General features: G+C 38.4%; 15 protein-coding genes across 15 annotated transcripts; 8 read left to right on the forward strand and 7 right to left on the reverse strand.

Annotated features, from left to right (window-relative positions):
- Positions 1-32: 32 nt before the first annotated feature.
- Positions 33-647, reverse strand: C5L36_0D02630 (uncharacterized protein; the record flags this gene model as incomplete). The annotated part of the gene is made up of 1 exon (XM_029467136.1): positions 33-647. The coding sequence occupies one exon, from the start codon at positions 645-647 to the stop codon at positions 33-35; it is 615 nt and encodes a 204-aa protein (XP_029322996.1).
- A 931-nt stretch (positions 648-1,578) lies between these two features.
- Positions 1,579-2,034, forward strand: C5L36_0D02640 (uncharacterized protein; the record flags this gene model as incomplete). The annotated part of the gene is made up of 1 exon (XM_029467137.1): positions 1,579-2,034. The coding sequence occupies one exon, from the start codon at positions 1,579-1,581 to the stop codon at positions 2,032-2,034; it is 456 nt and encodes a 151-aa protein (XP_029322997.1).
- A 560-nt stretch (positions 2,035-2,594) lies between these two features.
- C5L36_0D02650 (uncharacterized protein) lies at positions 2,595-3,980 on the forward strand (the record flags this gene model as incomplete). Its single annotated transcript, XM_029467138.1, has 1 exon — positions 2,595-3,980. One exon carries the CDS (start codon positions 2,595-2,597, stop codon positions 3,978-3,980), a length of 1,386 nt encoding a protein of 461 aa, XP_029322998.1.
- Positions 3,981-4,709: 729 nt separating this feature from the next.
- C5L36_0D02660 (uncharacterized protein) lies at positions 4,710-5,951 on the forward strand (the record flags this gene model as incomplete). The annotated part of the gene is made up of 1 exon (XM_029467139.1): positions 4,710-5,951. One exon carries the CDS (start codon positions 4,710-4,712, stop codon positions 5,949-5,951), a length of 1,242 nt encoding a protein of 413 aa, XP_029322999.1.
- A 148-nt stretch (positions 5,952-6,099) lies between these two features.
- On the reverse strand, positions 6,100-10,977 carry C5L36_0D02670 (uncharacterized protein; the record flags this gene model as incomplete). The annotated part of the gene is made up of 1 exon (XM_029467140.1): positions 6,100-10,977. One exon carries the CDS (start codon positions 10,975-10,977, stop codon positions 6,100-6,102), a length of 4,878 nt encoding a protein of 1,625 aa, XP_029323000.1.
- Positions 10,978-11,249: 272 nt separating this feature from the next.
- On the forward strand, positions 11,250-12,263 carry C5L36_0D02680 (uncharacterized protein; the record flags this gene model as incomplete). The annotated part of the gene is made up of 1 exon (XM_029467141.1): positions 11,250-12,263. One exon carries the CDS (start codon positions 11,250-11,252, stop codon positions 12,261-12,263), a length of 1,014 nt encoding a protein of 337 aa, XP_029323001.1.
- A 60-nt stretch (positions 12,264-12,323) lies between these two features.
- Positions 12,324-12,545, reverse strand: C5L36_0D02690 (uncharacterized protein; the record flags this gene model as incomplete). The annotated part of the gene is made up of 1 exon (XM_029467142.1): positions 12,324-12,545. One exon carries the CDS (start codon positions 12,543-12,545, stop codon positions 12,324-12,326), a length of 222 nt encoding a protein of 73 aa, XP_029323002.1.
- Positions 12,546-12,782: 237 nt separating this feature from the next.
- Positions 12,783-14,381, forward strand: C5L36_0D02700 (uncharacterized protein; the record flags this gene model as incomplete). Its single annotated transcript, XM_029467143.1, has 1 exon — positions 12,783-14,381. One exon carries the CDS (start codon positions 12,783-12,785, stop codon positions 14,379-14,381), a length of 1,599 nt encoding a protein of 532 aa, XP_029323003.1.
- A 789-nt stretch (positions 14,382-15,170) lies between these two features.
- On the reverse strand, positions 15,171-15,935 carry C5L36_0D02710 (uncharacterized protein; the record flags this gene model as incomplete). The annotated part of the gene is made up of 1 exon (XM_029467144.1): positions 15,171-15,935. The coding sequence occupies one exon, from the start codon at positions 15,933-15,935 to the stop codon at positions 15,171-15,173; it is 765 nt and encodes a 254-aa protein (XP_029323004.1).
- A 254-nt stretch (positions 15,936-16,189) lies between these two features.
- Positions 16,190-16,648, forward strand: C5L36_0D02720 (uncharacterized protein; the record flags this gene model as incomplete). The annotated part of the gene is made up of 1 exon (XM_029467145.1): positions 16,190-16,648. One exon carries the CDS (start codon positions 16,190-16,192, stop codon positions 16,646-16,648), a length of 459 nt encoding a protein of 152 aa, XP_029323005.1.
- C5L36_0D02730 (uncharacterized protein) lies at positions 16,629-17,621 on the reverse strand (the record flags this gene model as incomplete). Its single annotated transcript, XM_029467146.1, has 1 exon — positions 16,629-17,621. One exon carries the CDS (start codon positions 17,619-17,621, stop codon positions 16,629-16,631), a length of 993 nt encoding a protein of 330 aa, XP_029323006.1.
- A 463-nt stretch (positions 17,622-18,084) lies between these two features.
- Positions 18,085-19,170, reverse strand: C5L36_0D02740 (uncharacterized protein; the record flags this gene model as incomplete). The annotated part of the gene is made up of 1 exon (XM_029467147.1): positions 18,085-19,170. One exon carries the CDS (start codon positions 19,168-19,170, stop codon positions 18,085-18,087), a length of 1,086 nt encoding a protein of 361 aa, XP_029323007.1.
- A 198-nt stretch (positions 19,171-19,368) lies between these two features.
- C5L36_0D02750 (uncharacterized protein) lies at positions 19,369-20,199 on the forward strand (the record flags this gene model as incomplete). The annotated part of the gene is made up of 1 exon (XM_029467148.1): positions 19,369-20,199. The coding sequence occupies one exon, from the start codon at positions 19,369-19,371 to the stop codon at positions 20,197-20,199; it is 831 nt and encodes a 276-aa protein (XP_029323008.1).
- Positions 20,200-20,416: 217 nt separating this feature from the next.
- On the reverse strand, positions 20,417-22,351 carry C5L36_0D02760 (uncharacterized protein; the record flags this gene model as incomplete). Its single annotated transcript, XM_029467149.1, has 1 exon — positions 20,417-22,351. The coding sequence occupies one exon, from the start codon at positions 22,349-22,351 to the stop codon at positions 20,417-20,419; it is 1,935 nt and encodes a 644-aa protein (XP_029323009.1).
- Positions 22,352-22,927: 576 nt separating this feature from the next.
- C5L36_0D02770 (uncharacterized protein) lies at positions 22,928-24,154 on the forward strand (the record flags this gene model as incomplete). Its single annotated transcript, XM_029467150.1, has 1 exon — positions 22,928-24,154. The coding sequence occupies one exon, from the start codon at positions 22,928-22,930 to the stop codon at positions 24,152-24,154; it is 1,227 nt and encodes a 408-aa protein (XP_029323010.1).
- Between the last annotated feature and the right edge of the window lie 86 nt (positions 24,155-24,240).

Here is a 24,240-nt window from a genome sequence, read left to right on the forward strand (position 1 = left end):
CAATAAAAATACATCTAAATATTACATTTAAACTATTTCTTTGCCTTTGTAGCCTTAGCTGACTTGCTCTTTGTCGTTGCCGTTGCCTTCTTTGGAGGCGAGTTGGTCTTCTTCGAGGCAGTCTTCTTCGAGGCAGTCTTCTTCACGGAGGCCTTTGCAGTCTTTGACTTTGCACTTGATGTCTTTTTAGCTGGCGTTTTTTTAGTTGGTGTCTTTTTAGTTGACGCCTTTGCAGTCTTGGACTTTGATGACTTTGTCTTTTCATCCTTCAAAGTCTTTGACGACTTCTTTGCTGGTTTGGAAATCTTGACTGCGGTTGTTGTTTTCGATGATTGTGCAGACTTGACGGATTTAGGAGCCTTTGATGGAGTTTTCGATTTTGACTTGACTTTCTTTGGTTTGACGGTCTTCTTAAGCATTTCCTTGTTGAGCTTGATAGGTCCAATTGGACCCTTTGGTTGAATAAAAAGCCCTTCCTTGACACCGTTTCTAATGGCAGTGTTAAAATGAGTATCGAAAGTTGTTGAATTTAGAGCATACTTTGCAAGAATAAACTTTTTAATTGATTGACGAGAAGAACCTAATCTTTCCTTTGCCGTTAGCACGGCATCTATAATCATGTCTTTGTAAGCAGGTTTGGACGACATTGTATACTTGTGGGTTGGCTTTGTAATGCTTTTAGTTGTTTTGAGTTGACTTGTCTAAGGAAAAGTATATATGCTCAACTTAAAGAAACCAAACAACTCCATGTAAACAAACAAAACGCGCTCTTCACAAACTCGTCTCTCTCAATAACTTTTTCATCTTCATTCTCATTCTCATTCTCATTCTTTCATAGTGGTAAACGCGCTTCTGTGTTGCAAACAGTGTCGCAATTTCACACTAAAGTGAAAATGGAAAAAGGGAAAAAGAGAAAAAAGAGAAAAAAGGGAAAAAAGGGAAAAAAGGGAAAAAAGGGAAAAAAGGGAAAAAAGGGAAAAAAGGGAAAAACAATCAACTATTCTTGTTTGCCCGTGTTTTCCACTTGACAGTCTAACACAAAGTTTATTTTCCATTTTTCCTTTTCGAGGAATTTGTTCCCCCTGTTATCATAATAAACTACAACAATTAATTAGTTATACTCTTTTTGATGGCTCAACAAAAAAATAGACCATTTTGAGAAAGTCTCAATTAAATGAGAAATGTGGAGTATTTCATCCAGTGGGGAAACTAAGTTAGTCAGAGCAAGTAAATAGTGACAATTGACAATTGACAATTGGTAAGTGGAGAAACTATATATGGCGGGGAAGAGGTGGCTCATTTTCAGTTTATGTCACTCTTAGAAAGGAAATCCCTAAAGACGGAATAATAGATAGTTCCCCCGAGAAGAGATTTATAATGTAGCAAAGGGCTGAGCATTGACATGTATAAAAAGAGAGGTACCTCTCTATCAGTACAACCACATACTCTATTAGTACAACCATATACTCTATTCTTTATAATATAAGTGTACTATATATTGGTATTACTACGCCTATTGTTAATATAACAATTATTACAAGTAATAATAGTCTAGGGAATACTAAAAGACAAAGGAAGATGGCACAGAAATACAAGTACAAATCCGAGCCATTTTTGAATGGAATTGGCGCGCTACTCGGGAGCGACGCGTCGCTCCAAGCAGAAGTGAAGAAATCTTTAAGAGGAGGATGTGCATTGATTGAGGTGCGACTAAGGGATGGTAATGTACAGAAATGGATCTTGGATTCCAATAGGGCAACATTCACTAAGATTGGAGATTTAAATGACGGTAAGGCCGATGCGGGTTCAAGTGCAAACGCCGAAGCTGTAAACACTACAAACACTTTAAACACTAGAAACGCTGACGTTGTGCTCACATTGGACGATGCGCAACTTGTGCGGCTTGGACGCGGGAAAGTTTCAGCACAAAGGCTCTTTTTAATGGGCAAATTAAAAGTTAAAGGAGACGTTGCGCGTGCGGCGATTGTCGAGCGGCTCTTAAAGGCGGGTGCGGCGCGCCAGCCAAAGTTGTGAGAATTTGATTGGTCTCTACGGCGGCCCTTATCGCTCGCGGAGTATGCCGTGACACATTTTCCACTTTTGATTTGTCCGTTTTCGGAAATCCGTTACAGGGAAGATGCTCAATTTCAACTAAGATTAATCATCCCCCATGAATAAAGAGAATGATTTATTTACAATTATGGTCTAAAATGGAACTTGAATGACTAGATTTCATTAACTAATCCCTTGTCTTTTCTTTTTTAGGTTTTTTTTTTTTTCGGTGAATTTTCTCGTTAGACAAGACAAGATGGAATCGGAGAGAGTAATGAGGGAAACCAAAAAAAAAAAATCACGAGTTAAGATGTACATATAAATAAGCATCTTCCACTCTTGTTTGTCTTGTTCAAACTCTTTTATTTTGTTGTTTGATAGTTTGTTTGTTTTCTTTTAGTCTGTCTTGTTTTTTTTTTCTGTTTTTGTATTTTACTTTCCCTTTTTCTTCCTTTTGACGTTCTTGGTCTTTATACTTTATCTCTTTGAGTAATCTATACACCCAAAAAAAAAAAGAAAAAGAAAAGTTACAAAAGTTAAACATGGTCCACCCACACGAACCTGAATTCTTACAAGCACACAATGAATTGCTTTCTACTTTGAATGACTCTTCTCTTTTCGAAAAACATCCTGAATACAAGAAGGTGATTCCTGTTGTCTCCATTCCAGAGAGAATCATCCAATTCAGAGTCACTTGGGAAGATGATAATGGTGAGTTACATGTCAATAACGGTTATCGTGTTCAATTCAACTCTGCCTTGGGTCCTTATAAAGGTGGTTTAAGACTTCATCCTTCTGTCAATTTGTCCATTTTGAAATTTTTGGGATTTGAACAAATTTTCAAAAATGCATTAACTGGATTACCAATGGGAGGTGGTAAAGGTGGTTCTGATTTTAATCCTAAGGGCCGTTCCGATAACGAAATTAGAAGATTTTGTGTTGCATTTATGAGACAATTGTCCAGATATATTGGTCAATTTACTGATGTTCCAGCTGGTGATATTGGAACTGGTGGACGTGAAATTGGATATATGTTTGGTGCATATAAGCAAATGCAAAACCAATGGGAGGGTGTATTAACTGGTAAGGGGTTGTCATGGGGTGGCTCCTTGATTAGACCAGAAGCTACTGGTTATGGTGTCATTTACTATGTCGAAAAGATGATTGAAAAGGCAACCAATGGTAAGGAATCTTTCCAAGGTAAGAGGGTTGCCATCTCCGGTTCTGGTAATGTTGCGCAATATGCAGCATTAAAGGCCATTGAATTGGGAGCAACTGTTATCTCCTTGAGTGATTCTCAAGGTACAATTATTAACCAACGTGGCATCTCTGCAGAACAAATCTATGCTATTCAAGAGGCAAAGGTTCAATTCAAGTCATTGAAGGACATTATCCAATCTTATGAGGCCTTCACCACCCAATCCACCAAATGTGAATACTTACCAGGTGAGAGACCATGGGTTCATGTTGGAGCAATTGACATTGCTCTACCATGTGCAACCCAAAACGAAGTTTCCGGTGACGAGGCAAAGGCACTTGTAGCTGCAGGATGTAAGTACTTGGCTGAAGGTTCCAACATGGGTTCCACCCAAGAAGCAATTGATATCTTTGAGGCTGAACGTAAATCTGCTTCTTCTATTGGATCTGCCATTTGGTATGCACCAGGTAAGGCTGCCAACTGTGGTGGTGTTGCAGTTTCCGGATTGGAAATGGCCCAAAACTCGCAAAGAGAGTCTTGGACACGTGAGGAAGTTGACCAAAAGTTGAAGGACATTATGGTTAACTGTTTTGACAATTGTTACAAAACTTCTCTTGAATACTCCACTGAGAAGAACACTGGTGCGCTACCTTCTCTCGTCATGGGTGCCAACATTGCCGGTTTTGTCAAAGTTGCCGACGCTATGAAGGACCAAGGTGACTGGTGGTAATGGTGTTTGTAGTTTAGATTGTATTGGATTTATATAGGAACTGCCACCAAAACTTGGAAAAGGAGTAAAAAAAAAAAGGGACAAGAGCAAAAGTTAAAGCAAATACAATGACTTTACCCCTACTCCTTGACCAATGGGGCAATTATGGCTCAACATGATCATCATCTTCTTTTCTTCTTCTTTATTCCACACTACACCACTCAACACGCTGCATAAATATGTATGTGTACATTCTTGTTCTATTTAAACGTGTACAGACAAATAGACTAACCCAAATTTAAGTTCCGTCCTCGACGCGTCGCGCGCCATTACATTTTTTTTTTCCCCCAAAGGGGAAACGGGGCAAAACTTTCGACCGTTTTTGCTATTTTTTTTCAATTTTTGTTGCCCTTTTTTTTTCCTTACTTTTGTTGCCTCTTTGTTTTCGTTTCCTACCTCAATGGGTTGGTGCACAGGTGTTCGTTCCTTAGAAACGTGCTCGTTCCCGTTGTATGCAAGTGCCGGATTCAGAGTGCTCAGTGTACACTGTGCCAACATGAATGTATAAAAAAAACAATTGTCAAGAGTTTGTTAAGTTTGGCCCCCTTGGAGACGTTTCACAAAGGAGACGTCTGCTACTAGAAAAACACCGAGAGAGAAGCCAAACCTCCCCTCCGTGCATCCTCGTTTCTGTTCTCGTCCCCATATACCTAGCACCTACCATCTATAACGGCCTACACATCCACAGACATGAGTGCAGCTACTTGGACGTCTTTTATAAAATCCATTGCATCTTATAATGGAGACATCTCCTCACTTACGGCGCCACCGTTCATTTTGTCGCCAACGTCTTTGGTCGAATATTCTCAGTACTGGTCCGAACATGTGGACCTCTTATTAGAGCCTAACTTTGTCACTGCTAGGGGAGACGAGCCAATTGAGCTAACCAGAGCCATTGGTGTATTACGGTGGTTTATATCCACCTTGAAATCACAATATTGTTCTCGTAACGAGTCGCTTGGCGGAGAAAAGAAACCATTGAACCCCTTCCTTGGAGAAATCTTTGTTGGTAAATGGCCCCATGAAGAATACGGTGAAACCATCCTCTTAAGTGAACAGGTGAGCCATCATCCTCCAATCACCGCATATGCAGTCTCCAACAAGAAGAATAACACCGTATTGGAGGGATACAATGGTATCCGTGCCTCCATGTCCACAACCGCCCTTAATGTCAAGCAGTATGGCCATGCAATGCTTGAATTCAGAAACCTGAATGAAAACTACCTAATCACTTTGCCTCCACTACACATTGAGGGAATGCTTGCATTTTCCCCCTTTGTGGAATTGGAACAAAAGTCATACATCCAATCTAGTGCAGGTTATTTCATTGTAATCGAATACTCTGGTAAGGGTTATTTCTCCGGTAAAAAGAATTCCTTCAAGGCACGTATTTTCAAGAGTTTCAAGGACTCAAAGAAGAAGGAAAACGCCCTATACACTGTGGCGGGCCAGTGGTCGGATAAATCAACAATCATTAAAGGATCTTCCACTCCAAGCTCAAAGGACGAGTTGTTCTTTGATGCAAATGCTACAAAGGCACAGCATTTACAAGTCAAGCCTATTGAGGAGCAGCATGATCTCGAGAGTCGTAAGGCTTGGTTGGACGTTGCCAACGCCATCAAGGACGGAGACTATGATGAGATCCATAATGCCAAATCAAAATTAGAGAACGCACAGAGGGATTTAAGGAAATCCGAACTCGAAGAAAATAAATCTTGGGAAAGAAGATGGTTTGATGAGGTGGATTACCAAAATGGTGGCATCTCAGACGACGACTTGTATGTCAAACTATCCAAAATGGCAAATTTGTCAATTAAAAACGTCCCCTCTGGTGTCGATGCAGACTCATCAAAGAATAATGAGGTGGATACAATGTCCCATTGGAGATTTATCCCTTCAAAATTCGAAAATGAAAAGGAAATCAAAATATGATTTGTGTCTTCCTGGTTTATTAGTTTGTATTTTCTTTTGTTTACATATATACACCCATACATATATCTATACATACACATATACATACATACTTGCATGCACGCATGCATGCGTACATACATACACACACACACACCGCAACCCATCTTCATTCTTCCGAAAATGCTTCGTTTCTGATACTCATAATCCAAGGGTCCTGCAATAGTTCCACGGCACTGGCACGCTTAGTAGGGTCAATAACCATACATTTGGCTAAAAACTCACGACCCTGTTCACTCAATTCATTTGCATTGGGGAATTGCGGTAAATGGCCCGCTGCAATATGGTACATAACTGCAAATTCGTTGTCCAAGTTGGACCATGGTCTGCGGCCTGTCGCCATCTCAATGATACAGCATCCTAACGACCAGATATCCATCGCTCCAAATCTTCCCGTTTTCTCACCTTTGATAGTCTCCGGGGACATATACATTGGTGTGCCTGTCAATGCATGTGACTTCTTAGATTCCATTAGTGATTCAATCACTGCCGATGAGTTCGTCATAGCTACATTCAAATCGGACTGCGACGACGATGTCATGTGTAATTGTGACGAAATATACGATTTGTCACTGCCGTCCTGCATCGACATGGTACTAGACATAGTAGACGTTGTCGAGCCCATATACTCGGAAATGGTATTATTTGCACTGTTGGTGTTGGAAGGCGGTGCAGTACCAACCTCTTCTGCATTGGTATTAGTACTTCCAGATGTAGCAGTTGTCGCCGGTGTTGTCCCTGTACTAGGAATTGCAATCACCTTTGCTGAACCAAAATCGACAAACTTGATAACTCCCATGTGATCTAGTAAAATATTGTCTGGCTTAACATCCCTATGGACAATACCAAATTGGTGTAAATATGCTAAAGCTTCTAGCATTTGTAATGTATATAATTGTATCACTATTTCATCCTCAATTCTTCCATATTCTAGCAATGAAGCGAGTGATCCTCCTGAACAGTATTCCATAAATATGTAAACACGATCACGGTGAACTTCAACACCAAAAAATTGAACAATATTCGGGTGCGATAGTAACTCTAAAACTGACATCTCACCCTTGATTGCAGGAACCACAGTTTTAATTGACTGTCTATCTTGGAATCTAATCTCTTTAACTGCCATAGGCCCTCCGGTATCCAAATTAACACTGGCATAAACTGAACCAAATGTACCACCACCCAAAAATTTGCCTTTCTGCCATCTAATGGAAACACTAGAAAAGGATGACGCAAGGTATGTTAACAACTGGTTCTCCATATCTGTGTCATCAAGGACACGACCAACACTACGTTGCTCAACCTGTAACTTTCTTCTATTCTCCTCAATTTGTTTAATTTGGTACATAATATGTGCACGTAGTGAACCTAGTGATTCATCATCGAGTGTATATATATCTTTTTGGGTTTCAAATCCATATTTCTGCATTCTTGTACGTTGCAGTTCTTTTGCTCTAGCTCCCATGATATCAAAATGTGAGATTAATAATGACATACATCCAGCAACTTTATCTTTCAATCTATAGAATTTCTCAGAATCAAGAATCAAGATATTAAAACCTCTAGTTATATCCATGGCAAATTCAAGCGCTGATACACACCAACGGAAAGTTTTTGGATCTGTTGGCGAACAGTCGTCAACTATAAACGATAACCATTCTATCGCTAGTTTGATCAACCTTAAAATAATCGGTCCCCTCCCTGATCTCAAATTAAAATTATATCCAGAATTCCTAATCGAGTCTCTACCTATATCCCGTGCAAATATGAATATATTATTTACTAATTCTTGACAATTTCCAACACCACGACATTGGTTTCTAATTGTCGGTGTACAATCAATAGTTAGGCATGTAATCCTGTTAAATACCTTCAACGATGCCTGAATATTACTTTCAATTTTGGGAACTGAGCAGCATATATTCGTACTAGTGCCTATTGTATCCCCAACAAACTGTTTGAAAACAGAAAAAATCTCCGATACATTATCATTGGGAGATCCGGCAGTCATAAACATCGCGTTACCACGTCTCAACTCATTGATTAGTAGTGAGTCAATATCATTAAATGGTACGATGATACCGTCCCACATCAACGCCTTTGGGGGTACAACAACTATAACGTAATCCATATTCAATGATTGCTTATCATCGTGGCCATTTTCATGACCCGCAGTAGTTTCATTCTCATCATCTTCACGAGATACATAGAACTGTATAGTTGGATGGTACTTCTCAATAACTTCAATGTGCCGTTTTGGAATCTCGTTGAAATTGACACCTAAGTATTTATTCCTTAAAATGCATTCAACATCATAAGGTCTGTAAACTAGTGATTCAGATACAAAAATGTAAACACCATCTTCTGCTATTTTCTGATTTTGATATAACGCGTGATTTGATTCTTTTAGTAAAGTGAAAAAACGTTGTGCCTTATGAGGAATCAATTTGAAGCTAACGGAATTCTGGAAATATTGAAATAAATGCACCTCAAATCTAATAAATTTCCTCCGTAATTGACCCAAATTCTCAAGTGTTGATGTGTACCAACGAATTAGTCGTTGACTATCTAGTCTGTATCCATCTGACGGTGGTCCCTGAATTTGATTCTGAACAAAAGTATATAGTCTTGTAATCAATTTCACAAACAATGACGAAATCTGACTTGAAAAATCCACTGAAATTCCATTGATATAAAATCCCAAATTTCTCAACAAGGTCCATTCACTTTCAAGCTCTTCGGGTTCCTTGAATGTACGGAAAGACTTATGGCCTTTCGGTGAGAAAAGTAATTTCCGATTGAGTAAATCCATGTAATGAGTAACACATTCGATTATTGTGTTGTCAAACTCGGTGTCTTGATAATCTGGAAAAGAAACCCAACCTTCCACAGGAGCACAATACTCTAACATTGAAATTTTAATTTCAATTGCTAGTCTTAAATACATTTTAAGATCCTCTAAAATCTGATCAATCATCATCATAGTAGGATTTTTCAGTTTTTCGGCATAAGCCAACCTAGTCCTGATGATCTCTTTCATTAATTTAGAGCTAAAGTTTGTTAGGACAAATAGATTATCAAGGTAAGAAGGTAATCCTAGTTCTTTGAAAATTTGATGGTATTCTAGATACGCATTTTTAGCCTTGATGGTTAGGTGTGAAAAAGTGTTAAACAATTTTTTATTAAACAGATTCTCAATATCTTTCTCCTTCATTATCCTTTCAACAAATGGACGGTCATCTTTGAAAATATGGCCACGTTGAGAGTTTCTTTCACCGCTACCTTCAGTAGTTGAATCATGTGTATTTGCACTTGATAATGAAGGCCTTAAAATGTCTAAATCGTCATTCCCAACCCATTTCTTCAAAACATCAGACTCCCGTTCAATGGCATCAGTCACTGAAGTCCAAGCATTCAAGCAGTTAATCCGATTAATAAATTCAGGTGTTGCACACTGAGGTTTATCCGTCTCCATCTCTTTTTCAGTTCTCCATAGTTCTTTGCATTTTTCATAAATATCTAGTAAATGATTTACTTTGACAGATGCAAACTTAACTTTATCTTTATAGGACATATCTAGCTGCTCGGGAGTGAATTCTAACTTGAAATTCAAAATTTCATCAAACTTTTCATCAACTAAGCCTCTATGATATAAAACTAACTTCTTCTGTTCCTCCTCTGTACGCCCATACAATTTAGCCCGCAAACCTAACCAAAAATCTTCTTTATAACCCACCCGCAATAAATTTTCCCCACCTTCCAATTCAGTCAAGGGTTTGATGAGCTTTGTTTTCTCACCTTTAACAACATCACCTGTCATTACTGTTTGTAGCATCGTCTGCCACTCTAAGCGTTCTGATATTGTTTGGTTATCATTTGTGTTTTTCAATTGAATCTCGTCATTTTGGTTTAACAAATCCAATAATAAGTTTGAATCCAAAGAATACTCGGATAATGATTTCAATTCTTTGTCTAATAACTCGGAACCGATTTGTTGACCTAATGCCTTTAATGCTTCATATTCTCTATTTTTATCCCCTAAATAGTCCGAGTTATCTTCAATCTCGGAATCAACGCTAGTGAACTTGGATATATCCGAAAGCTCAGATGTACTACCGGCACTTTCAGTCACATCGTCGGGTACTACAGACTTATCATAATAATCATCAACATTCTTATATCTATTTCTATACTTGGTTATTCCCGTCAAATATTTCTTTTCCTGTTGCTGATACTGCTGTGAGAATTTTGTATTAAAATTACTCTTTAAAATGGATGTCTGTGGTCTGACCGGTTCTGGCAATGCTTGATATGCTATATTTCTCGATTTGTACTTATTTAAAGGAGACCTGGGGGTCTGTGATGCTGATACAGAACTAGGTGTGCCTGATTGAGGATTAGACGACGATGAGGACGGCATTCTGATCTTTGTTTGCAACGGATATAAGTTTGGTTTAGTTTTAGATTGTTTTATGCTACTACTAGCATTGTTGTTGTTGTTGTTGTTGTTGTTACTATTGTTGTTACTGATGTTGTTACTATTGTTGCTGTTGTTTTTCAAAACTGGATGAGAATCATTCTCCGTATGTATTATTGGTATAGGGGGTTCTGGTGTAACATTACTATCCTGAGGCTCATTCCCTTCATCTAATAATGTGTCCAAATGTGATTTATTTGTATGTAGCTGTGTTTCAAAATTATTAAAAAATCCATCTTTATTATATTCGGGAGATTGATTTGGCGTACCTCGTGGTGATAAAAGAAGAGGGGTGGTCATCTGGTACCCACCTGCCTGTGATAATTGCAGTTTTAGCTTCATTTTTGTCTTTTCACTGATGGAATTGGTAGATGGATGTCTAGACAGTCTAGCACGTAGCGATGTCGTCTCTTCTACATTTGACGTTGAGGCAGTCAATTCACTTCCACTTCTCGAACGACTTCCGCTCGGTGGTGGCATCCCATGTGGGTCTTTATCATTATTGTTCATATCTGACTGTGTCCTGAAGTGGTGTTGTATTTGAGGCGAGTGCACTGTATCAAAGAATAACTTGTGAATGGTCTGAGATCATCAAAGGAAATTTAAATGAATGCCATGGAAATGGAAATAGAAAGAGAAATAAGGGGAAAAAAAATGAGAATGAGGAACGCCATTTAGAAAAAAAAAAACGATTATCAACATGAAGCTATAAAAATAACATTGTATCAAGAAGTACTTTGATGCTGAATTTGGCAGAGAATTACACATAAGTTGAACCGTTCATGACTGTTTGGGAGAAAGGGGTAATGGACTTGGACGAATGTCTCGAGTCTCTCTATGCAGGAAAATTACTAAGCGAACCTGTTATTGAAATGCTAGCCTTTAAGGCAAAAGAATTGATGATACGAGATGGGAATATTGTCCATCTATCCTCTCCTGTTACAATGGTAGGAGATATACATGGACAGTTCTATGATCTGTTAGAGATATTCAAGATTGGTGGATATCCACCTGACACAAATTATTTGTTTCTAGGTGACTATGTTGACAGAGGATACCATTCGATTGAAACTATATCATTATTAATAGTGCTTAAGTTGAAATACCCAAATCGTATAACGCTGATCCGAGGGAACCATGAATCGAGGCAAATTACAACAAACTATGGATTCTATACAGAATGTGTAACCAAATACGGCGGTGATTCCAAAGTTTGGTCGATTTTCACAGATCTTTTCGATTTTCTGGTGCTTTCGGCAATTGTGGATAATCAATTGTTCTGTGTCCATGGCGGTTTGTCACCCAACGTTCAAACAATCGATTCCATCCAGGTTATCGATAGATTCAAGGAGATTCCACATGACGGACCAATGGCGGATCTAATGTGGAGTGACCCTGATATAGAACTACTTAATTTTAGAATATCATCAAGAGGTGCAGGCTACCAATTTGGTATTAATGTTGTTAATAAATTTTTGAAGGTCAATGGTGTCGAGAAGATATTCCGTGCCCACCAACTTTGTAATGATGGGTTTCAAGTATTTTGGAAAGGGAAAGTCAACACTGTCTGGTCAGCACCGAATTATTGTTACAGATGCGGGAACAAAGCTTCCATTTTGGAAGTCTATGATGATTCTGGAGATCCTGATAGTCTCAGATTTAATGTATTCGATGCGTCCCCGGACAGTGAAAAAGAGTTTTTGCGGATTGAATCTGACAATATGGATCTGGAATTGGATATCGATGAAGGTCGACAAATGAATAAAAAGGCACCATATGTGGAGTATTTTATGTAACATGTTTCCTAATGCAGCCCCATTGTAAATGAGACGAACAAATAGAAAGCTGGCTCCAGCTTAAGCGTAATACAACTCCAGGTTGGTTCCATCGTTGATCTCATAGTCTTGGAGCGTAATGTGGTCCTTGAACACCAAATACCCTTTCTTAAGAACTATCTTTTGAGCTGGAGTGCCGATTTGAAGGGCCAAGACCTTTTTGAAGTCGGAAATGGTGTCCTCTGGAAGACACTTTACAGCTATTTTTCTTCCTAGGCGGTCGTTGCACCAGATTTGGATCATGTGCAATGTGTGTGTGGGGGGGGGGGGGGCTTTGGTTGTGAAAAATAACCTCTCTAGTAAAAGTTGGTAACAAGTTTGGTTTGATGAAGAAATTTCAAAAAGTGTGAAATCCTGTTTTTTGTGGTTCGTGTAGGTTTGGAGCAAGTTACATTTATTTACACATCAACTTCAATATTGTCAATCCCTGTGGGTCTATTGAAAGCTCTATATTGCATCCGTGTATCTAATCCAACTCTAATGAGCAGAACCCCTGTCACCCCGTCGATACCTTCATTTTCCCCCTCTTCTTATAAGAGGAGGTCTTTACAATCACCTTTTCTCACTGAATCAGCGGATACAGACAGTGATGGACAACTAAGTGAAAACAATAAGAAGAGCAACAACAATAATAACAACGGTGATACCTATGAGGATAACCTGGAAGGCGAGTTGAGGAACGATGTAGATTCTAATTTCAAAATGCCACTGGGGCCTTCCCTCCACGTTAATAAACGACAACACAAAAGAAACACTAGTACAGCAAGTATGAACTATACTCCACAGGTCATTGATAAGCCTCCCACTCCAGGGAATGGGCCTTTCAATTTTAGTCCGATGATGCTAAACAACAATTCTAACGAAGCATTGAGTGTTCCTACAGATAGGAAGACTTCGTATCGTCGTGGTCATAGGTACAAGCATTCCTCCGTTTCTATGAACATGTTCCAGGATCCACAGAGGATAGCATCAATGCAGAAACCACATAATCTGCCCAAAACTTATACTGTCCCCGCATTCCAAGAAGTTAAGGGTACAATTACTAGACAACAGAAGGTAAAACTAGTTGTATGCATTTTCCAATCATGCGTAGTGATGTGTGCCTACATTGGGGGGATGCAATATGGTAATGGACTAGACACCCTAGCTCACATCCTCTTCTATGATGTCATAAGTAATTTTAGTGAAGTTGCCATTAAAATTATGTCCAACTTTGAAGTTTGGAGAGTATCTAGTCTGAGATATCCATTTGGATTGGCAAGAATTGAGGTGTTGTTTGATTTCGCATTGGCAGTTTCTTTGTTGTTTGTGGGTCTTGACTTATTTAGTCATGTCGTTGAGGAGATGTTGATTGATTTGGTCGGCACCAATGGTGAAGCACATCCACATTCACATGGAGTCACAAAGGAAAATCCACATAGTCATCCAGAAGGGATGAATGGATGGCTATACGTGGGGATTCTTGGTTTAGCTATAATAACAACAATTTTGACGTCGTATGTTGTACATGGTGATACAAGCACATCAAAACGGCCAAATGATGAAGTTGAGACTGAAGATAACGCAGTCCCAGCTGTGAAGAGAATCAGTTCTATCACTTTGAAAGAACCAATACGAGTTAGCACATTTAAAAGAGTCACATTGTATTTAAAAAAACACGGGTATATGCTTACAGGTGTCCACTTGAAAACCACTTCAATCCTATCTCTAGGTTATGCACTATTAGTGATAATAACTTCGGGTATAAGTTCAACGTTTGTTATCATAGCTACTGCGATTGTTGTTACTGTCGTTGCATGGAGACAACTAAGCAAGAAAGGAAAGGTATTGCTGCTTGGAGGGGTTGATATCGCAAAGGTGGTTGATGCTATTGAGGGTATGGAATGCTTCAAAAGCGGTTACAGAGTCAGCGATGTAAAAATAGCTAGGGTTCATGGAGAATGTGATGTTTGTTTACTACGAGTAGAAATGAAGGGAGCCAGCAGTGATGATGAAGCCAAATTGAGATTCTATGCTGCGAGAACAATCAAGGAATCTATGGGAGATGTGGAGGTTACGGTTGATATTACCAGGTTATAGTATTATTATTTTCTTCTTTGCAATTGAGTGTATACTTTTACTACGACTTTGCTATTTATTCTGTAGGGCAATCAGAGAAATAGTCCGTAGTTTCAAAACTTTTGATGGCTTAAATAATAAAAAATAGCCAGATAGAGTTAATTGATATAATATGCACTTTTGGTAGTCGCAAAATGAACCAGCATCTAATTTTAAAAACAAATTTGCTGGAGAAAGCAAGTCTATTTCGCCTCTTGTAATTCCAGCAAGTTTTTTTAATGTTTCACTCAACAATTCTGAATGCTCCAACTCCTTCAGTGTTCAGAAATGGACCCTTTGTTGCAAACAGAATTGAGTTGAGCTGAGGGTACAAAGAAATATAGGTATCATTTCGATTCTATTGATTACATGATTATTATTATATTTTGTAGAACAAGTTTCTTAAAAACGGAAATAAGTTCCCTTTTATGCAGACTACTGCGCTATAGACAACTGAAGGTCCCCTGTAACTCCAGCTTATGTATAACTGTTGCTATTAACTAATCAAAATTGGATGGCCCAGTTGTAAACTTACTCAAGTAAATCAGGAAAAACTTCCAGAAAAAAAACATTCAGCACTTAAGAAAGCAAGGTAGCAACCTCATCAATTTTTAATTCCATTTCAAATTGGAATGGCATGCCAAGAAGTTATCAAGCCAAATACTAGCAAGATTAACTTGGAAGGAGAATCTACCATAAAAAACACATCACTTGATAAGCAAAAAAAGTTTAAGTATCACCTCAATTTCAGGTCGTTGTCGACATTGTCTATTAATCCTCCTCATGTTTCTCTCGCAGTTCTTTTAGCTTCTCTCTAAGAAGAACGTAACTTTGGTGAATCTTCCCCGTGAAATGATCCACAAGACGACGATCGGTGTCAACTTTCGACATGTATGCACCACATACTGAACATACCTGCATTTGCTGCTGACCAACACTATTTAACTTCTCCAAGGTAACATTATATTGCGAATTGACTGCTTCCCATTCATTCCAACTCTGTCTCACCAAAATAGACAATTCCAATTTCTTCTTCATGTCTTCAACATGTAGTATTTCCTCCTTCAGTATCGCCAATTTCATTTCGGAAATCTCAACATTTCTAGCTAGCTCATTCAAGATTAGCTTATCACTTTCAGAGTAGTCCAATCTTTGCTCCGCTATCCGAACTCGTTCGTCACAATCTCCTACAAATCTTTCCAGTTCTTTCAGGGCATCAAGTTCATAGTTACTTCTTGGCATTGGAATTCCTAATTCAACTGCACGTTCATATATTAATCGGTGTTGAAGGTTGTGACTTCTTCGACATCGACCAACGTTTTCCTTTGTTCCGTCAAATACTTCATATGGACACACCCCTAAAAGGAAAGGCTTACATACACTTGGAGATTCCAGGATTCTTACGTCGATGTCCTCTCTCGTCAATGAAACATTTGGTTTATTGGGATCGAACCCCGCAGGGAGATGGTACATTGACGAGCCTAACAAATTCGACAGTAATTTTCTCTGTTCTTGACGTGGCGTTAAGTATGTCATAGCTGCGATGCACGTCTAGTCTAAACCCTAACTATACACTGTTCCTCTTTGGAGGTGATCCAAAAGCTTTAGAAAAAATATTCAAAGATATCTAACAAAAAGTTGTATAAAAAAGTGAGCTTGCAATTTTCCGGGAGTTATCCGCCCTATAATACTAAGACTGTTTCTTTTTTTTTTCCGTACCTGAGTTACTACGAACTTTTCTTTCTTTTCCTCCTTGGCTTCCTTTTTCACTAAATAGGTTGAATTTAGAAATGAAGGTAGCATTTGTTTGTCTTGGAAATATCTGTAGGTCCCCAATGGCGGAGGCTGTTTTCCAACACATAATCAATGAAAAGGGTTTAGGCGATTCTGTTCATGTTGAATCCTTTGGTACTGCAAACTATCACGTTGGTGATAAACCAGATTATCGTACAATTGCAACATGCAAGAGACACGGTATTCCAATCAATCACAGAGGCCAGCAAATTAAACCAAAACATTTCAAGGAGTTTGATTTTATTTTGTGTATGGATGAGTCGAATCTATATAATCTGAAAAGAATTCAGCCAAATGACAGTAAGGCTAAAGTTATGTTGTTTGGTGAATACTCTACAGATGGCAAGTATGATAAAATTGTGGATGATCCTTACTATGGTGGTGAAGATGGATTCGAAGCTTGTTATAACCAATGTGTCCATTTTACTGAGAATTTTATAAAGCAGGAACTGTAGATTTCTCAACTTCTACAAAACACTCTAACCCTGTGAAAGCTTCATTCAGGGATCTTATGTAGAAATCCTGTATATTGTATCCAGCAGCGGTATATTCCACATCGGAAACAATAGATTCATGGAACGGATCTTTATACTCAGACACCTTGAAGGGTAAATTAACCAACCTGTCACCATTGAAAGGTGTAAATGGTATCTTTGACTTATTCTTATTCATGTTTTCATCTGGATTTAAGTTATTACGTACGGCATCTTTCAAGGCGTCGAATTTTTCATTTAGTTTCTGCAATTGATCACGAAGTCTGTTTGTTTTTTCTAGCATATTTGCTCTAATTTGCTCCAATATCAACTGTGGATCCTTATCACTTGCTGCATTTTGTAGTTGATCTAAAATTTGTTGTTTTTCAAGATCTTTTAATTTTTTCTCCTCTTCAGCTATTTCCGATGTAAGTTTCCTTCTCTCAGATTTGTGCTGTCTCTCCAACTTTTGTATTTTGATAAACTTCTCATACTCTTGTTCCCTTTGTGCATTGTTTAATTCAATCGATTGTTTATTCTCAATGGAATATTGTTTCAACCTCTCCTCGGTTCTCTCTATATCCACTCTGTGTAGTAAATTATACACAATCTCTTCTATTTCTTCCAAATACTGATCGTACATAACACTCGTTTGGAAATCATCTTCCTTTTTGTTGTAGACGCTCAAAACACGTCTTCGGATATCGCATTCCTTCTCAACTAATAAATCATCGAAAACCTGTGCTTTAAATTTATTTCGACGTAAAACCTTTTCACAATTTGGATATGGACAAGGATGTGGACCGAGGGCAAATATACGATCAACACAGGCATCACATATCTTATGATAACATTCTGGATTTATTTTAAACTGGATTTCAGGTGAAAGATATTTATCTGTTTTGCAAACAGGGCATAGGTCTGCTGGAACATTATCCCAGTCTAATTCAACCATTTTATAAAAGAACTTTGATAGCTAGCTGCTCTGTCTCTAAAGGCCAAGATGAAAGTAGGTGAAAAGTGGAGAGGATTAAATCCTCTCAATTGATGATATTATTAAATTGAATTTTTCATGACATGATGCAAGCGATAGTGTGAGAAGTGCCTTTTACATGATACAGTGTTATATCACGTGATGTAGATTGTCTAAACTGTATTGTATGTCACGTGATACTACGGGCACTGCCTTTACTACAAGTGTCTTACTAATGAAGAAACATCTTTTACTAATCATGCGCCTTCTATACTTCCATTACGACTTACTGGAGTAAGAGAGAGAGTAAGGAAGATGCAGACATTTTCAATCCTAATTATACAATTCCATGCATTCGATGTTGAATTCTACCGCTGCTATTATGTCAAGCTAAATTATATCGGGTTCCATAGTTGTCTGATGAGGACATACTACTAAGGAAACCCTACTTCTTCTTGAAAAATGACATAAGGTTTGCCTGTTTCTTTGGCCCGGTATTTCCTGGTTTCTTCAACTCCACAGTGTGTGTCCGTGGAGTGCGTGGGGGTGGCACGGTATTGGCATTTCTATTTACCTTGCGAACGATAAACCCGTCTGCATCTGTATAAGTCTCCACCTCAGGAACTTCCTTGGCATCTATTTTAGACTCACTATATTCATTGGACGTAGATGGTGGCGCTGGCTCTTCTTTAACTTTATCCACCTCATCTTGCGAATGAACCGTAATCTCCTCTTCCTCCAGAGAAACATCAATATCATCCCCTGTGTAGATCTCAGCAGTCTCCTCCTCTTTACCACCATCAACAATCACACCGTCAAAATCATCATCACTGAATCCGTCGTCATCTGCAATCATCCTCTCTAACTCTTCTCTTTGTTTCTTCTTTTTCTCCTCTTCTTCCGCATCCACTTTACTTCGTTTCACATTTGTTTCTTTGTCGATAACGTCTTCTTTTCTTTTTCTAGATACATACACTGGTTTTTTATTTACTACCGGCGTAGAAGCCGCTTTTCTTGATGTATAAACGGGTCTTGATGGTTCTTTATCTTTAAGGATTTCCTTTGGTTTATCAGACTCTCTTTTAATTGGAACCTTCTCTTCTGGTTGTACAACACCTGCACCGGTTGACGATATTTCATAATCAGACGTTTCAGTTTGAATCAACCTACATTTACTCATATCGTCTTCACTATAGGTAAATGAAACCCTTGACATTTCAATTATATTCGAAAGTTCGGCATGACCAATTGCCACACTGAAAACTTGCTCAGACACCACCCTTTCAAATCTCCCTCTAGCCTTTTCTAGTTCGTCTCCACTAACTATATTAATCAATATATCGGCTCTGCGTCCGTTTCCCGCTTTTTCAATCCCACATAGAGAGTATTTCACACACACATTTGAGTTTCGTGTAGCATACTCACGTAACGCATCAGACGCCTCTTGCACTGGAACAAAATACTTCCTTGATATGTGCTGTGTCGTTACAGGCAATTCATCTGCCAGACGTTTGGTGATGTATGCGTCCATTGTATATCGTTTGAGTGTGATGCCTGATAACAAGGAAAAAATTGTGTTTGTATCAATACCACGATTATCAAACTGCTGAATCAAAATGTTGAACTTTCCTCAACGCGTTGAAAATCAACCATGCTAATTTTGTCTTCAAAACTTAAACTTTATCAGGGGCCCTAGTATTTCTTAATATTTTTTATGAAAACATAGGAAATGAGCTCTGTGGTTCCCCCTGTTGGTGGTGGTTCAATGATGCTAGCTTGGCAAGTTCGTGGAAAACACGTTCTTGTTGTTGGTGCCGGTGATGTAGCGCTTTCAAGAATTGATCATTTACTAGTCGCTGATGCTAAGATTACGGTCGTCACGGGATGTGACGTACATCCAACAATCAAATCCTATCATGAACTTGGATTGTTGGAGGATCTTATTGAACGTGACTTTCAACCAAGTGATTTAAAAATGTACGAAAAGAAAGGAATGAGAGATGAAATTAAGTCTTTCGACGAAGGTAACGACGGAGAATCCTTCAGCAATCTAAGTGCAGAACAAATTGAAAAGATTGAAGCTTTTGAGGAAATGAAGTTTAAAATGGTTTTAACATGTATTAATAATTATCCATTGAGTTTGAGAATTTGGCAACAATGTAAGATCTTAGGACTCGACGTTAATCTTGCCGACAAACCCAAAAACTGTGACTTTTATTTTGGCTCGGTGTATAGACAGGGCCCACTTCAAATCATGATAAGTACTAATGGCAAATCTCCAAGACTATGTAACAGAATCAAAAATAAAAAGCTTGCACCCATGTTTGACGGCCTGGACTTAAATACAGCTGTGGAAAACCTGGGTTACTTAAGATCTCAATTGAGAAACATATATCACCCCGGTGAAGATGTAGGCGTAATTAAAGAGAGGATGGATTGGAATAAAAAAATAACTGATGCTTATAGTATTGAGGAATGGTGTATTATGGACAAAACTATGATTGATAACATTGTGAAGGGATACCCAGAATTACCTGACTTGAGTAAACTCTCAATATAAAGATATTAATATTATATATGGATAAAATGAAATAAAAACTTAAAACCTTGAATGTTAAAATAAAACAATAAAATAGAGTAATTTAAATAAAGTAATGTGGAGGCAAAGTGTAGTAAAGTAAAATGAAATAAAGTAAGGCAAAACGAAAAAATAGGGTACAAGATAGAGCTCAACAACAAAAACTTTTAAAACATAACCCACCGATTTAAGAATATAGTCAGTCACCACCTGTACTTCCGTTTGTATTGGAATCTTCCCTGTTCCTCTCGTCAACAATTTCTACTTTCTCGTGATTGGGCATGATAACTTGCTGTGGAACATACATGTACTGGCCAGTTGTGTGACCTCCTGTAATAGATGCTGGAGGTGGTGGTGGCGGCTGATGATGATATTGAGTTTCAGAATTTTGTGGTACCATACCTCCCAGATAGGGATCGTAGATAAAAGGTGGTGGCATATTTGTTGGCATACCAGCCATTCCATGAGGCATTGCTGATTCGCCCATTGATTGGGGTACTTGATCGCCTGGAAACATTGCTCCCATATTACCATGTGGTGACAGTTCATACATTGGAGCAGGTATCATTGGCTGGCCTTGAGAGGTAGACGAAGGCAATGGACTAAACATTGTCATATTTGGAATCTGATTGCTCAAATTTCCATCTTTAGAATCAGCCAATTCACCCCCATGATGTGATGGCATTGGAATTGGCTGTGGCACATGTGGATGACCATGATGATGGGAATGTGGGTGCAAAGGAGGAGGAGCAATATTAGGAAATCCCATATCTTGTGCAGGTATTCCAGTTAAATTGCCATACCTTATATTAGGGTTGTTCATGTTACTCATATCAACCATGTTAGGCATATACATCTGATGAATTGGTTGTTGCTGTAATGTTAACTGAGACATTCTTCTCATGTTTTTATTGCTTGGTCTTCCCCAACTTAGTCTGACACGAGAACCACCAATTACAAAACCTTGCATACTTTCAATCGCATGTTCAGCGTCGCCTCTTTTGGAGAACTTAACAAACCCACATCCCTTTCCTGGTGGAACTTTGATATTAACAATAGAACCAAAAGGTTCAAACAACGCTAATAATGTATCTTCATTCAATCCATTGGCTAAGCCACCAACGAAAACAGTCGTATTTGTGGGATCATTGAAATCATTGTTCGGAGGTACACTTAGATTACCCCTTATAAATTGTGGACTAACACTTGGGGAATATCCCTGTTGTAGCTGTTGGTGGTTCTGTTGTTCCTGTTGCTGTTGCTGCCTGAAATTTCTCATTCCTGATTGATTATTTTGATGCTTAGGAGAAGCTAAAGCGACACGGATTTGCCTACCGCCTAGCCATTTACCATTCATTTCAACTAATGCCCTTTGTCTTTCATCTTCATTGCTAAACCTGACAAAACCAAAGCATCTAGAGAGACCGGAAGACGGATCAGTCATAACTCTCACTGTTTTGACTGAGTTAAAATGGGATTGAAACAATGCCAACAAATGTGCCTCTGTAGTATTGGCAGATAGATCACCTACAAACAATGAGTATTCAGGTGTCAAGGCAATTTGGGAATCAAGGGTTGCCGCAGGTGCCCAATTCAACCTAAAACTTTTATTATTTGTATCTGGAATAATCGTGCCGTTTAGAGAGAGAGCTTCTGTTGCCAATGCAGGAGAATCAAATTCGATGAAACAATATCCAGAGTGATTAACAGTCCCTTGGCCATTGGTTTTAGCCAGCTGATGCATCAACAAATTATGTTTGGGTTTAATTACTTTGACCTCAACATGCTTGCCTAGCTTAGCCCAAACATTCTTGATAAACCCCTCATCCCACCAAGGCTCTAAATCACCCATCCATAATGTTTTCGGAGGAACGGTGTTTGCTGGATTTTCAGGCGGTTGTGGAAGTGGAACAACTGATGTGAGAAAATCAGAAGGTAAGGACGCTGATGAAGTCCCCTCAGGATTCGGTAAGGATGAATTACTTTCAACTTGATTCAATGAAGTAGAATCCGTCAAAAGCGGTGAAGAAGGTTTAAATTCCGGAGAATCTGCACTTGAACGCTTTTGTTCATTTTCTGATTCCTGTTCTTGATTCTGGAATTGAGGATTTACCTCTTTATTTCCTTGTGACATATGGAATGTTATAGCCAAATAGGGGAGGTAAAAAATGTGTAAGCAGGACGTAAATGCAATTAGAAAAAAATAAAAACAACCAAAAGCAGGGCTCTATTGTTATGATATTGCAACTGAACTATAGTTTATGATAAACGATCAGATACGATGAAATACTGGATTTTATAGTGGGTGCTTCTCGATGCCCCTTGTGTCTATAACAATAAATTCTGTGGATATAGACACCAACTGAGTTTTGTGAATAGTAGCAATCTATGGCTTCCCCCAAAAAAAAAAATTGAAAGATGATAATCGTATCAACAAACTGCAGTTGAGTAATCGGTATCTGATTATGATTAATTATCTCTTGGTGTTAAGCAAAGACACAGAGGAAGAATGTGCAGATGGGAGTAAATAACTTTCTCTGTAATACTGTTGGTATGCGACAGATAATGAAGTAATCCTTCCCTGCTGTTCCACTACAATCGTGGCTTTTTCCTGAAAGAAAAGGTTTGCCGTTGATGTACAGAAACAGGTGCTAGACAATGGATTGGATGAATTTCCAGAAAGTGGAAAATGTGCGGATATTTTTCCTAAATGAATATTGGTGTAGTTTATTTGGAACACAGTTATATTATTTTTACGTGTCTCTCCAGAGAAAAAGGACAAACACCAAGAATGAACGTTAACAGAGACGTCAAGCGGATCCAAAGAAGGAGGGGGGTATCTCAAAGAAATTTGGATTTGGATGATCTAGTTTTAAGCCTGCCACCACCCAATTTGTCTGAAGTAACTTTATCTGAATCCGATGGTGAGCAAGAAGCACGAGGCGATGCTATCTCTGACTTTGATCAACATTCTGAATCAGATAATGAGGATGATAATATTCAAGATTCTAGTGGAAGTGAACGTGAAAACTGGAATAATAAAGACGGCTACCGGAATGGTAGGAATGGGCATAATGGTATTAAGGACTATGAAAACAAAACTGACGATCAAAGTTTACACGCCAACAATATTCCAAATCTAGTACCACCCCCAGCAGCTATATCTGCAATTATGGAAAGTGAAAGTAGAATTATACAGCAACACCAAGTGATAGCAAGAGAAAGATCTAGGATGAGACAAGAAGAGAGAAAACTAGCACGGCAGAAAGCAAAGGTCGGTAAGCATACTTCTAAAAGGGCGCTTATTCAGTCAAAGTCAATTAAGATTAAATATAGGAGAATACCCAGTAATAAAAACAAGCTTATATACGTTGACGTGATTGCACAAATGCTAAAAGATTACATCAAAGATAAGAATGTATTGCAAAAATACACCGAAAGAGTAAAAGAGTTAAAGAAAACGCTCAAAAAAAGAGGCAGAAGGGAGAGTGATAAAACCATTGAATCGAATTGTAGGGAAATTTTGAACGATTATTACCAAAGAACAGATGAATATTTTGGAAGTTTAATTGATTTGCGACTTTCCAACTCCCTAATAAAGAATGATCTTAACAAAATCAACCAAGAGAAAAACATGTTGCGACTTCAAATATTTGATCTACGACAGGAAAGGAATCTGATTGGCGTAGAAATGAAACAAGTCCGTAATGAGTTCAAAACGATCAGAGCCAGCTATTCTGAAAATGAGAAGCTATATAAAGATCTTATTTCGCTGAAGGAAAAGGGCACTATTGGGGGTGAATCGAATAATGTAATGGACTCCGTAAGACATAAATTGAATAAATTAGAAAGCATGGTTGATTCGAAACTTCAGCTTCTGCAAAACTTGAAGACTGTCAATGAACTATTACGAGAAAAAGTAGACAAGACAGAGTAGCACGTATGTCTATCCTATAGTATTCATCTAAAGTATTACTTGATTAGGTGTCGATGGTTTGTACAATTGTAAAACTTATAATAGGG

This window comes from Pichia kudriavzevii, chromosome 4 (assembly GCF_003054445.1).
Source record: "Pichia kudriavzevii chromosome 4, complete sequence".
In the NCBI taxonomy this organism is placed as follows: Eukaryota; Fungi; Ascomycota; class Pichiomycetes; order Pichiales; family Pichiaceae; genus Pichia; species Pichia kudriavzevii.